General features: G+C 48.3%; 1 protein-coding gene across 2 annotated transcripts in view; it reads left to right on the top strand.

Annotated features, from left to right (window-relative positions):
* HYDIN (HYDIN axonemal central pair apparatus protein) overlaps positions 1-14,272 on the top strand; it is a 3,619,565-nt gene that overhangs the window by 1,769,296 nt on the left and 1,835,997 nt on the right. For both annotated transcript variants that reach the window (XM_078670948.1, XM_078670947.1), the window contains exon 45: positions 7,324-7,492. In XM_078670948.1, the coding sequence (XP_078527074.1) occupies positions 7,324-7,492 (169 nt within the window). The remainder of the gene's footprint in view (positions 1-7,323; positions 7,493-14,272) is intronic.

Genomic DNA, 14,272 nt, shown 5'->3' with positions numbered 1-14,272 from the left:
GTTTTTTCATTAACATCGACTAATTGAGGACACTCGTTTCGCCAGTGTCCAATTTCGCCGCACTGATGGCAGGGAAATTTCTTCATAGCCTCTTCCCTGCTAAATTTGGGCCGGGGCTTTCCTCCACCCCCTCCCCCAGGACCTTTGTTCTCAGCATTTTTAACCATGTTACTCAATTGTTTTTCCTGCTGTTCTGCGAGCTTCACCTGAGCCCACATCACCTTTTCCTTAAGGGCCTTTTTCTTCTCTGCCATCTCGTCCTCGCAGTACTTAGCGTACCGCAGGACCTCATCCATTTTTTTTGTATGCCAACAGATTTTATTATCTTTTATCCACTGACAAATTTCAGGTCTTAAACCATTTACAAACCTGTAAATAAAGTGCGTCATATCCTTCAGGTCGATGTTATCAATACCACTGTATGTTTTAAATACCTGCAATAACCTCTCATAGAAGGAGTGCACTGTCTCGTCCCTTTCCTGTGTTGTTCTATCTATTTTTGTCCAATCAGTTTCCTTTGCGGGTACCTTTTCTTTCAAATGCTGAATTACCTGCTCATATTTTCGCATGACATCCTTTGATGGCTCTCCAGTTTCCTTGTTTCTGGGGTACTCCTCACTCGGCCAGTCTATGTTTATTTTACACTGGGTCCATAAATCTACTGGAACCACAATGTCGAAAAACCCATCCAGGTCTTTCCACAGACATTTCTGTACCTTCACGAACCTTTCCACCTGCCTGTACCAGTCAACTGGTTTCTCTCGTAATTTTGGAAAATCGTTCGTGAAGGACACAATATCCTGCCTAGACCAGGGGACATGCACATATTTCCCTCCTGGAACTTCGCGCATGGGGCATAACTGCTCAGGTTTTTCTACCTCTCTTAAAGCAAACTCGGGAGTCACTTGTCGGAAGCGAACCTCTTCCCTCTTTTTCGCCCACCTGCTTCTCCATCTTTCCACATCTCCCCATTTCTGCAGTACCCCCATTAATTCTTTAATCTGCAACTTCTTCCCTGCCACATTCAGGTGTTCTATATCTTTGTCTGAGAAGTCTGCTCTGTACGGTTTCTGTAAGGGCTTGGATTTTGAGATATCTACCCCCATACTAACTGCTGTTTCGGTCAGTTTTTCGTGGAGCACTCTGGTGTTCTTTGTAAAGCTTTTACATATGAACGACAATTCTTCTTCAGAGTAGGTATTCAATCGATCCAACCCCACATTTCCTGCCATTAATTCTTCTATTTCGACCCTCAGCTTGTAGAGGTCTAAAGGTTTTGTTTGCGGAGTCTGTTTCTCTAATTCACGACTCCAACTCTCAATTTCATCCGGAGTTACCAGAGAGACATTCCTAGTACCTGTTGCTGTCTCTAATTTAATTTCTTTTGTATTAAAAGGGTTATGCCTCTGCTGTATTCCCTTTCCAGTCTGTTTGTTTGGCAATTCCAAAAACGCAACTTCAGACTCGCACTCACTGGACTGATCATCTATGATGATCGGTTCCTGTCTCGGGGTTGCCATGACTGGGGTCATAACTGGAGTAATCGGATTTCCCTGACCATTTCCGTATAACGGGACCACCGGTCCAATAGTTACTGGAATAGTCAATGCCTCAGGACTGGTATTTAACTGGGAAATTTTCTGAATTATTTCTGTTCTTTGTCTAGCTAGAGCCTCTTGCTCCTTTTCCACTAGTACCCTTCTTAAAGTTGTGTCATGTAATATCTGTGGGGTCAACGGAGGAGTAAAACTCGGGGCAGTAGGATGCGTTTCACTTGGTCCTCCCCCATAATTTGGTTTCGGGAATAAAGTTCCAGTATTAAAGGACCTGCGCTCTTCCCCATATGGAGGTTGAACAAAAGGCAGTCCTGAATTCGATGGTTTCTCTTCGCTTTCATACAAGGGTCTGGGAAAAAAGATTTTCGTACGTGAATATTTTTCTTCCTGGCTTGCGGGCACTTTGGGATATATATCCCTTGTTTCCGTCGGTTCGGGTTTTTCAGGATAGGGCAATACTTGACCACCCCCTCCCAGTCCCAGGGACCTGTCTTCTTCCTTTAGGAAGTGGCGTCGGGGAACATCTCCTACACTGGAAGGTCGGGTTCCCTCATTGTAAGGTGGCGGACTTCTGGTACAGATGTCATCTATTAGTTCATCATCTGAATCCCCCAGGGCCCCCCAATGCTTACATTTTTCAGTACTTTTCTCACCCGCTCCAATGTTATGACATGCCGGCATCATGGGAAACAGACCCTCAACAATCATGCTCTGTCTCCACTGTTTCATTCTTTTATCCCTGGACTCCTGTTTCTGCCTGGGGTACCACTTGGTCAAACCCTTGTCCATTCGGGGTCTTTCTCTTTCAAAAGCCTCAATCTCCCATTCCTCTAATGCCTCATACTGCGTTAGTCTCGGTCTGGGATGCAGTTCATTCATTCGGGTTCTTAAATTAAATAAGATCCTAACATTGAAAGTACCATCTAACGGAAAAGCCAACACTCCGTCATCTTTTGTGTACTTCACCCAATTCTCCAGCCACACACAGGTATTGTACCCTCGGTCAAACATCATGAATGAGGCGGGAGTATTGGGTGCTGGGACAAGAACACCTTCCCTAGATTTAATCGGTTTGTCCGTTTTAAAATAATTTTTCACCTTACTTACAAGGGACATTTTTCTCTTGGTTCCGTACATAATATCGTATCTATTAGTCTTCCACTGATCCCTTTCAAACCCTAGGTGCCTTGGATCAGGTCGAGTTCCTGTAGTCTGCGAGTGCCACATACGACTTCTGCGCTAACTTTGTTTACAAACTACCTCCAATCAGAACGTGCTTCAGAAATTCGTGCAACCAATGGGTGCGCGACACTAAATAAGCTCCTCCAATGGGTGCGCGGCCCCTTCGTGGGACAGTTCCCACGCTCCGGCGCTCACCCCTCCTTTACAATTCCAGCTCCGCTACCCGCCCGCTGCTTCTACCAATCCCAGCGCGGCACAGAGTGACGTCAGAGGCGCTTCGCGACTGACTCCCTCCCTTCACAAGGTAACGGAAACTTTCTTTCTTTTAAAGTGCTCAGTGCTTGGTTATTTTACAACAAATACACATTCGCCACAGTGCTCAAGTGTCTAGACAGAGAAAGAATTGTTTTACTGCAAGTAAACTACTTCCATTTACTTTTCACTCGCTGCGGGCAGATCTCTTCCGCCTACCCTTCACTCTAGCATCGGTGAACCTGTTATTCCCCTAAACTCATCCACTTCTTTCCGGGATATATTCCGAGTTTAAGGTTTCTCAGCGGACCCCTCTGCTTTCACGCTAGCTCCGAGGAACCTGCTACTCTTCCGATGTGACCCTTACTAGGTTACGCCACTATGGGAATTTTGCCAATGAACCCCGTTACTGTCATTTATTCACACATGTATTCAGAAAACCCTAGTTAGTGCTTCCCGGTTATCCTAACCTGCACCTAACTTTCCTCGAACCTGTGACCTCAGGACAATGGATTCTATTCACCACTTGCCCTTTCAATTCCCCGGGGAGTTCGGACAACATACAACTAAACGATTGACAATTGCATGGATTAGTACATATAACAATATAAGAACAAGAATAATGGCAATACAGTAATTCATGAATTTCAGCAGCGTATTCACAAGAGAGTGATCAGTTCCCTCAGAACAGCCGCTCTTATAGCAGCATTAATATAATAGCAGCTTCCGACTTAACTAGTCCAACTAATCCCTGCCTTACTCTCAACTAGTCCCTAACCATCCTCTAGCTACCAGAAAACTGATAGAGCGCGCGAGGCCACCCGACCAATATGTTTTCGCCGTTTCCGGCTTCAGGGCCCATATACTTTTCAAATCACCATATACATCGATCAGGTGACTTCACGAGCTCTACCAAGTTGGTGTGTGTGTGTTCCCTGCTACCAGTTTTCGGTGCACCCGACTTACCATCCACCGATGCGGGTGCCTAATGACCACAATGAATCAGGGAGCTAGCTGTAAGGAAAGGCAGCAAAATACAAACCCAACCAATAACATTCAAATACTGTTTAAATGACCACGGACAACTGGAAGTTTTAAAATGTTTATCTAAAGTTCATTATTTTCTTGCATGAGGTACAATAAAACAAGGCAATCAATAACCAAGATAACGTAAATCACATAGGCATAAAGAAATAATGACAGAGTAATCATCAAAGTACTAATAAAATGTAACGAGAAAAGATACTATGCAAGTCAGTATTATCTAAACAGGGATAGCCTAAGTGTGGGTGACTATAGGAGAGTTTATAATGAATAACACGTTTCACTTAAGGTGAAGGGGCCTTTGAACAATCTAGGCAACGAAGTTCTAGACCATATCAGGAAATGACACACTGCTATGCAAAATATAATTTCTAACAAATGAGAAGACATAGGAATAAACTTATGGAAAATATAAATGACTTTCAATAGTTGCAGAAAGGCATGGAAAATATCACATATGCAATGTTGAACTTTATTAAAGCAAAAGTTAGAAATTCAGAAGGTGCAAGAATTTCAAGAGGTTCAGAGCAATATTTACCTAGAAAGGTGTGGAAACCAAACCCTGGCCACGGGTCAGTTAAGGACAGGAAACCCTCAAGGAAGGATACCCCTCAAAGGACAGCAGGTGCAGAATGGACACCCAGGATAGGACAGGATACCCTCGGAATAGGAATCAGGACAGGACCCTCAGGACAGGAAAGCAAACCCTCAGGACAGGACCCTCTTCAGGACAGGACCGGAACCCACAGTTCGGAAGCAACGCCTGCGCTCCACCCGCTCTGCAGCTATCGATCAAGACCCCGATTGGGTCAGCGAACTCCCAGCAAAGTGCTTCGCCAGCACTTTAAGGTTCAGTAGAACCTCAGTCTATGGTCAAATTCGGACAGAGTGCTCCGCAGCGCTCTGTATCTTCAGTCACCTATTGAGTGCGTTGGGTCAGTGACAGGTCAGCTAAACCAGACAAGTCGGACGGTTCACTAGGTGAACCCAGGGTAGATATACAGTTTGGGGACAGTGTACCACCCCCCAATGTTGCAAAGTGTCAGAATCCCTCAATTTCGATTGGTCCTAAGGTAGGATTTGGGTAACACACCAATCACAATACACGATTTGAAGCCTTCATTAACATATTTGGGTACCGCCTAGCAGGTTTGGGGTTCTCATGAGAACTGTGCAGGAAATTAACATTGTAACACATGAGGAGCAACATTCGCCGTTCTCGTAGCGCAGAGGTGGCTTTCCCAGGCGCATCTTGACTGTGGCTGCCAGCTGGCTGAGTTCCACTGTCCAAAGTGGCCACTTTTCAATGCTCCCTGGTCATGCGCAGAAGAGACCGTCAATATGGCTCCCAATCAGTTTGGACCCCCATTCCCCGCGGTACATGAAAAGTAAGCGAAAACAAATTAATACATAATAATGTCATTATGAAAACACATCACAGGGTTTGTACTTTTAACTCATCATCAAGAAATAAACTTATTGCATCTAAATGTTAGCTACATTGATACGGGCACAAGAGCAGTGGCACGAGCAGTACCACATGATAAGCACAGCTATGAATTACGCATGCGCATAACTTTCCCTCCACTTCTGCAGACGCGTCAGGACACGTGAGTGTGGCTGACGCATGCGCAGTAACTAAAATACAAGCGGCGGCCATATTAGAGGACACGGATTAAATTCATTAGAAATACACATAGGCAAGCTTCGGGAACTTTGCCTAAACAGAATAAATGTTAGTAAAACATACGCTTTTGTTACCTTATTACACATAAACGAGGTTCTTGACTTCGGCAAGCCGCAAAATATGCGAAGCTTTGCTTCATCAATCCCACTAAGAGATCTTTGTGGATTAAGTGCCATATATTTGGTATTTGTTGTATTCATTTCCAGTCCACATTGATTGCAGAAGGAGAATATAAGTAAAGCTTCTAGCCCCCTGGGAGTTTTCAAAATTAATAAAGTTTCATCTACAAATAATTGTACAGGGAACTTTGAATCTTCCAATCTGAGAGGATCATTATTGCATTTTGCAAGAGAATTGTTATTGATGCGGTGAAAACTTGAGTAGGAGCTAACCTACAACCCTGTTGTGTGCCCCTTTATATGTTAATTTGATTAGTCAACTCCCCTTTTCATTCCCTACCTTACATGAGCGTAATTATCTATGTGAAGGCGCATTATTATGGCCAGCATTTTATCCAGGACATCCATACTTTTTAAAACGTTCCCTTGCTGTCCTATTGTATATCAAGATAGAAAGGAGATTTCTGTTTCAGTCCTCTGATTGTAATCACAAACGGGTCAACATCCAGATATTCACAATCCTTTGTAACCGGTGTTACATTTTGAACATGTGTGACAGAAAGAAATGAGCATTTCTTTTATTTGTTTTGACATATGTTTAGAATCACCTTTCAGCAAAAAAGCTATTTAAGTTTGAGTTGACACAGAATTTTAATTCATCAATCTTTGGTGTCGGTGATGTTTATGTAAGATCTAGAAGAAAAGAAAAGTAAAAAAGATATCACGTGTCTTTTAATCAATAATTCGTTCCATCTTTTATGACTTCTTAGGGAGAGACGAATATTCTTTCTTTGATCCTTGTTTGTGGCTTTTGTTTAAAGTATTATGTTTCAATGCCATTAAAGATGGATTTCAACTTGTACTGGTATGTGCCATGGCAAAAGCAAATAAGTAAAGGATGCAGCAAATTATCCAAGAGACATAGGGCCAACAGAATGCGATTATTAGATATCTGTAAGGCACGTGGATAACCTTTTTCAAGTTGCATTTGATAAGAGTAGCGAAAATGTGACACAGACCTTTGTGCAAAATTTATTTTGTTAGGGTGAAACTTACTTATACATTTCGTTTTTTTATGATGCTGGGTAGTGTTATTCAGTAGCATCTGATTCTGAAATATCTAATGCTTTGCTTAGTTGTAACTACAGTTATCTAGCATTTATATTGTTAATATTTTCTCAAGCAACTATCCTTCCTCTTCAGTAAGTCAATATATTTTGTAGCCGCTTGTGTGCTGGAAATCTAAAGATGGTCTTAGAAAATGGTACTTGTCTTCCACGTTATGCTTTATACTAAAGTCCAAAACATTTAGGAGGTTGGGTTAAACAGACTAAAAATGTTAAATGTATGCCTTTGAAACTGTCTTGATAAATATGCAGATCATTCCCAGCCTGGAGATGGGAAACGATTCAAAGTATGTGAACAGATAAAAGTTTAAAGAGGCAAAAACTACAGTTTTTAAGTTTATTCTTTGCCTTTACAGAGAGCAGCAGGAACGATTGGCCCAGGAGTTACAAGCAAAGAAACGGCTAGAAGAGTTGGAGAGGCAGCGAGAGGAAGATGAAATGAAGAAGAAGCAGGCACGAAAATTAAAGAAAGAATCTGCCAAAGAAGATGTTATTGGCAAGAAAAGTCATACTGCATTTAAACAGGTATTTCCATGAGCTAATCTTGCAGAAACGCTAAGAGTCTTGTTTCACTTGAGAACCAAAATATGGCTTAACATTAATATGTAATGATATTTGTTGTGTTTGGAGAGTCTTAACTATTCTAGGGCATCAAATTTTGTATCTATGCGTTAGAACTTCTCCACTTTATTCAATCCAGTCATCCAATTAGAACCCATTAAAAGTGGAACCATTTGCAGAATTTGACATTTCAGAGGACAAGTATGCAGTAAAGTTTTCTGCGAGTCCTAACTTGCCGATATCCACAAGCATTTGTTTATATTTCTAGGCAATCTCATCACTCAGCTTTTACCAGCACCGCAAGGGGACGTCCTTTGGCATCTCTGACTTGTTATAATGTGCAGCACGTCTTACTATTTCTCTGTAGCTTTAAGTGAAATACCATCTTTCATCTGGCATCAGTCAAGAAGGGAACGTTATGAGAATGGAGTCCCAGGCACGACATTCCAATTCTTCAGAGTATCAGGTGACTGATCATCAGTGAGACAGGTCATTCGACCACTGCAGATTTGCAAGGGGAAAACTGCCATGTTTCAGCTGGTACTGTTCTCCCTTTGCTGGATATTGTTTCACAGAGCGGTAATTTCTCCTTTACAAGATCCTCTCTATATCAATGTGTCACTGTGGCTTCTGTTCAGTCTTTACATCCTCCCATGGTGGTAATCAATAATTCAAGGTTAGTTCTGCAACAAGGTACTGTGGTTGGCTCAAACCCTTTTAGGTCAGTAACCCTTCTGGCCTACATCATAACTAATAATTAGAAAATCATATTTTTTAGGTTTGTGCTGGAGCTCAATTGACTGCCAGGTCAACCTTAACTCTCATTTAGCTTAATTTATTTCAGCTACTTTTATAAGTAAGCTCATGAATTCCTATAACTTTGACCGAGATCTTGCGAGCTGTTCTGTGAATTATAATTCAATTGGCTGCTCTCCCATCAGTCTCTCTACCATCCTTTGCTGGAGCATCAGCTGTTACACTTTTGATTGCTCTACAGACAGCAATGGCTTCATCCGTTTCTCTGTCATAAGCAGTGACCTTGTTGGCTGTTCCCCCTTCAGTCCCTGCACTAGTTTTATTATTGCCTCTGTATGACTTCCTTTTGGTAGCCGTGCTTCCTCTTCAGATGCTGCTAGTGTCCCCTTTAAGATTCACTGTGAGCTGCCACAACCTTCGTCAATATAAGACATTGAGGAGGAAGATGATGAGCAGGCAGAAGCTCAGGTGATTGAAGTACTCATTGACGAGGAATAGGATCAAGAAGACTGGGTAGGTAACACTCCTTGCCCGCTTCATATCAGTTCTTACCACAAGAATGCACAAATGAAGAATGCCATAGATGTTAGGTTGACCACACAAGACATCCTCAGACTATTCTCCCTCTCACCTTTGACATGATACTTATCAGTGGTATGCCATATCCATTTATACTCCTATGCTACTGATTCCTGTTTAACTGCTGCCTTCCCTACAAGAAATAATTCTGTCTTTTTCTCAATGTTTGGCCCTACCCTTGCAGACAGTACTGTACAACCACAACCCCCTATAGTGCTGCCTCTATATGCTTCTCCAGAACACCCGCAGCCAGCTTAAACTACTCCTCCAGTACTTTAGCAGCCTCCTAGGCATCAGAGCCAAGGAGAGGGTGACCGTGATAATGAGGATGATCAAGATGACGATTATTTATTTATTTATTTATTTAGTCCTCATTTCACACCACCTGGCTCAAATAAGTCTCAGGGGATACCATCTCAGCTTAATTGCCTGATCTGAAAGAAACAAGTTAGTATTAGATACCTTACCTTAGAATATCCCCAGGCGTCAGACTGGATCCGGAAATTTTTGCGTAGCAGTACCCTTGCGCGTCGGTAGGCGTCGTCTGCGGCTCCGCGTCCATCGTGGGCGCCGTGATGACGTCGTCGGAGTACTTAGACGCCGCCTCCGCGTGCTGACGTCAGTTCTTCTTTTTTCCGCGCCAGCAAGCGCAGATCCGGAAAAAGTAGTACCTTAGTTATTTTTTGACTAAACTTTTTGAGATCTCTTTTGATCATTTTTCGAGTTTTCGACTCCGAACGGTGCCGGTAGGGATGCCAGGTTTCAAGCCTTGTGAGGATTGCGACCGACTGATGTCGGTCACCGACCCTCACCGTCGGTGTCTCCACTGTCTCTGCGTCGATCACGACGACAAGACCTGCTCCGACTGCCGGGCCCTGACTTCGAAAGCTAGGCGGGAGCGGTCCCGCAAGCGGCTCGAACTCCGGCAGTCGGCCCCGCGCCGTGAGAGGTCCCGGTCCGGTCGGAGGTCGAGGGACCGGTCGCGGGGTCGGAGCCATCACAGCTCCGGGAGTCGACATCACTCCTCAGGTTCGAAGTCGTCAGGTAAGCACAAGAAGTCGAAAAGCGTCATTGCTCTTCCGACTCCCCCCGACGCTCGCGCGACGCGGCCAGGGGTTCGGGTGACACCGCCCACGCGGCTCCGTCGGAGTCGCGGGCGTCGCGGCCTGCCCCATACCCTCCGATCCCTGGGCAGCACGCGACGCCGGGGGAGATCGAGCGCTTCCTCATGGCCATGAGGTCCCTCACTCCTCCTGCGGGCTCCGCGGCGCCTTCAGGCCCAGCGGACCCGTCTGGGGGCCCTAGCGGGTCGGGTGCTTCGGCCCCGCCGCCGTCGGGTGCTTCGGCCCGACGCCGCCAGCGCCTTCGGGCTCGGCGCCGCAGGGCCCCACTGGATCCGCTTCTGGATCCGAGTCGTCGCCGGTTGACTTGACGACCTCACCGGCGCTGGTCCCACAGGTGTCACCTCCGGCGGCGTCTTCGCGCGGCGCCGTCCCGAATACCTCCCTCGATCCGGTTCCTGCGCCGGAGCGGCGCCGCTGGGCGCCGCTCTCGACGTCGGTTGGAGAGTTCTACTTCAACGAACCGGCCCCATCCATTGCCAACCCTGAGTATCAGGAGATGGGTGATGAGGAGTATTGGGAGGGGTCTGAGGACCCTATGACACGGGTGTGTCAGTCCCAGGAGGACTGGACAGGTGGACTTGGAGATGCCAGTGGTCTGGACACCTCGCCAGACACTGGTTTTGTCTCACCTCCTACCGTGGCTACGGAGGAGGGGGCAACCTACAGTGTGGTGTTGACGCGGGCGGCCAAGGCCTTGGCCCTTGAGCTCCCCGTCGCGGCCGTGAGGACTAACCTCCTCACTGAGGTCCTTAAACCGCAGTCATGCTCAGCTGAGCCTCTGCTGCCGTTTAACGAGGCCTTGACCGACATTCTTTTGGGCACTTGGTCCAGGCCCGCTACAGGTTCGCCTGTAGATAGGAACGTGGCCAGACGCCACCGCCCGGCCCCGGGCGACCCATGTTTCCTGTCCACCCACCCCACCCCCGAAAGCCTGGTCATCCAGGCTTCCAATTCCCAGTCCGAATTTCCGTCGTCTCTGCCTGACAGGGAATCCAAGAGGTATGAGCAGTATGGCAAAAAGATATTCTCCTCCCTCAGTCTGGGACTGCGGTCTTCCAACACTGCATGCCTCTTGGGCCGCTACACCCACTCTCTGTGGGACACGGTCGCAGAAGTGCTGCCAGAATGCCCGTTGGAGGTACGGGCTAAACTCGGCCAGGCCCTTGTGGAAGGCCGGGATGCAGCACGATATTCTATCCGGTGTGGACTGGATACCACTGACTCACTGGGCAGAGCGATGGGAACGACGGTGGCGATTCGTTGCCACACCTGGTTGAGGTCCGCCAACTTCTCGGCTGATGTCCAGAATACTCTCATGGACATGCCTTTTGATGGCCGTCGCCTTTTTGGTGACAAGGCAGACCATGCGCTTGAGCGCTTTAAGGACTCAAGGGCTATGGCCAGGTCCTTGGGCCTCTCGGCCCTGCGCCAGCAATCGGGTGCCTTTCGCTCCTTTCGTGCCCAAGGAAGAGGCGCCCCCACACGTGCCGCCAGCCAAGCTCCTCGGACTAACATCCAACGCGGTGGCGGCCGTGGAAAATGCCGTGGAGGCGGTCGGTGACAACGGCGAGGTCATTCCACACCTTCCCCCGCAGCATCCGCCTCAAAACCCTCCTAGTCCGTGCTTTCAGGCCCATGTGACGCCAGTGGGGGGCAGTGTTCGCCATCACCTCTTCCACTGGCGCACTGTCACATCGGACAGGTGGGTACTGCCAATCGTCCGAAGGGGCTACTCCCTCCCCTTCGAGGCGACCCCTCCAGCCATGCCACCGCAATACCACTGCGTATCGGGGGATCATTTGCGACTTCTGCAGGAGGAAGTTACAGCCCTCTTGGCCAAGGGGGCCATCGAGCGCGTTCCTGGGCCAGAAGTAGGGTGTGGTTGCTACTCCCACTACTTTCTGGTACCCAAGAAGGGCAAAGGGGGCCTACGCCCTATCTTGGACCTACGGAACGTCAACGGCTTCCTCCGGAAGGAGAAGTTCAAAATGCTGACTCTGGCTCAGGTCTTAGCTGCCCTGGACCCAGGAGACTGGATGGTAGCGTTGGACTTGCAGGACGCTTATTTCCACATCCCCGTCCTGCCGGCCCACCGGCGTTACCTGCGGTTCATGGTAGGCCACGAGCACTTTCAGTTTACCGTGCTCCCCTTTGGCCTTACCAGCGCCCCAGGGGTGTTCACGAAGGTGATGGCGGTGGTCGCAGCTCATCTGCGCAGGTTAGGGGTTTCAGTCTTCCCCTACCTCGACGACTGGTTGTTGAAGGCGGGCTCGCCCCAAACAGTCGTCTGCCACCTCCAGACGACGGCAGACCTCCTGCATCAGCTGGGGTTTTCCATCAATGTGCCGAAGTCACACCTGTGCCCCTCTCAGAAGCTCCTCTTCATCGGAGCGGTTCTCGACTCGGCGCAGTTTCGGGTTTATCCTTCCGAACAGCGGGTTCGGGACATTCAGGCTCTGATTCCACTCTTTCAGCCTTTGTCCCGGGTCTCGGTCAGGTTGACGCTGCGGCTTCTGGGGCTGATGGCATCCTGCATCCTTCTGGTGCATCACGCCCGGTGGAGGATGCGGGCTCTACAGTGGGACCTGAAGTTTCAGTGGGCCCAGCATCAGGGCAACCTGTCCGCCCATGTCCTGATCTCGGAGGGCACTGCGAGACAACTGCAGTGGCTCAAGGACCGTGATTGGGTCAGCGGCAGATCCCTCTCCCTCCCCCAACCGGAGCGCGTAGTTGTGGGAGGCGCGTCCCTCCAGGGCTGGGGAGGCCACATGGGAGAGGCGGAGATCAGAGGCCTCTGGTCTCTGGCGGAGTCCCGGCTCCATATCAACCTTTTGAAGCTGAGGGTGATTCGTCTAGCACTGAAGGCATTCCTCCCCTCTGTCCGGGGGAGTGTAGTGCAGGTGTTCACAGACAACACCACCGCCATGTGGTACTGCAACAAACAGGGCGGGTGGGGTCGTGGACCCTTTGCCAGGAGGCTCTGCGCCTCTGGCAGTGGCTGGAACATCAGGGCGTGACCTTGGTGGTTCAGTACCTGGCAGGTTCTCTGAACGCCAGGGCTGACAAGCTCAGCCGTCGGTGCATGATGGATCACGAATGGCGTCTGAACTTGGACGTGGCGCAAGGTGTCTTTTAGCAGTGGGGAGAGCCTTGGTTAGATCTATTCGCCACCAAAGAGAACACGCAATGTCATCAGTTCTGCGCGTTGGAATTTCCAAGGCGGCACTCGCTCGGAGACGCTTTTCGCCGCGAGTGGAGTTGCAGTCTGTTGTATGCCTTTCCGCCTATACCACTTCTGCCCAGAGTGGTGAAGAAGATCAAACGCGACCGGACCCCAGTCATCCTTGTGGCTCCGGACTGGGCACGAAGGTACTGGTATCCAGAGCTACTCAGTATGTCTGTCGATCCCCCGGTTCTTCTGCCTCTTCAGGAGGACCTTCTGTCGCAGCAGCAGGGGACGGTCCTCCACCCGAACCTGTCCAGTCTCCACCTCCATGCTTGGAGATTAAGCGGCAACATTTGAGGCCATTTGACTTGCCTCCTGAAGTCTGTAATGTCATTCTGGCAGCCAGGCGTCCCTCCACAAAGTCGGTATACGCCTGCAGGTGGAACAAATTTGTGGCATGGTGCACAGCAAAGGCTGTGGATCCTCTCTCTGCCCCTCTTTCTGAGGTTCTTTTTTTTTTTTTTTTTGCAGAGTTTTATATAGCGCGAACTAGAACCGAACCGAATCAGTTATCAGAGCGCTTTACATACCACCAGTTACGTTACACGTTACATCTTCCTTCTTTCTCTTGCCCAGCAGGGCTCTGCTCTGGGCACTATCAAGGGCTACCTTTCTGCCCTTTCAGCTTTTCTGAGGCTGCCTGATCAACCTTCTTTGTTCAAGTCCCCTATTGTAACTCGTTTTCTGAAGGGCATCACACACATGTTCCCTCCTGTTCCGTTTGTGATGCCTCAGTGGGACTTGAACCTTGTTCTTACGTTTCTGATGTGCGCTCCCTTTGAGCCACTTCACAACTGTCCTCTCCGCCTTCTGCCAGGAGAGTGAGTGAGCTCCAGGCTCTTTCATGTACACCCCCTTTCCTTTCTGTCCATCCGGACAAGGTTGTGCTGCGGACTAAGCCATCTTTCCTGCCCAAGATTGTCACGGCCTTCCATATCGGGCAGTCTATCACCTTGCCCACCTTCTTTCCGCCACCACATCCCTCTAAAGAGGAAGAGCGGCTCCACCGTCTGGACCCAAAACGTGCGATTTCGTTCTATCTAGATCTCACACGCCAGT

The sequence above is a fragment of the Lissotriton helveticus genome, chromosome 12 (assembly GCF_964261635.1).
Source record: "Lissotriton helveticus chromosome 12, aLisHel1.1, whole genome shotgun sequence".
Classification (NCBI taxonomy): Eukaryota; Metazoa; Chordata; class Amphibia; order Caudata; family Salamandridae; genus Lissotriton; species Lissotriton helveticus.
Note: the sequence above shows the minus strand (reverse complement) of the source record. Positions and strands in the feature narration are given on the sequence as shown.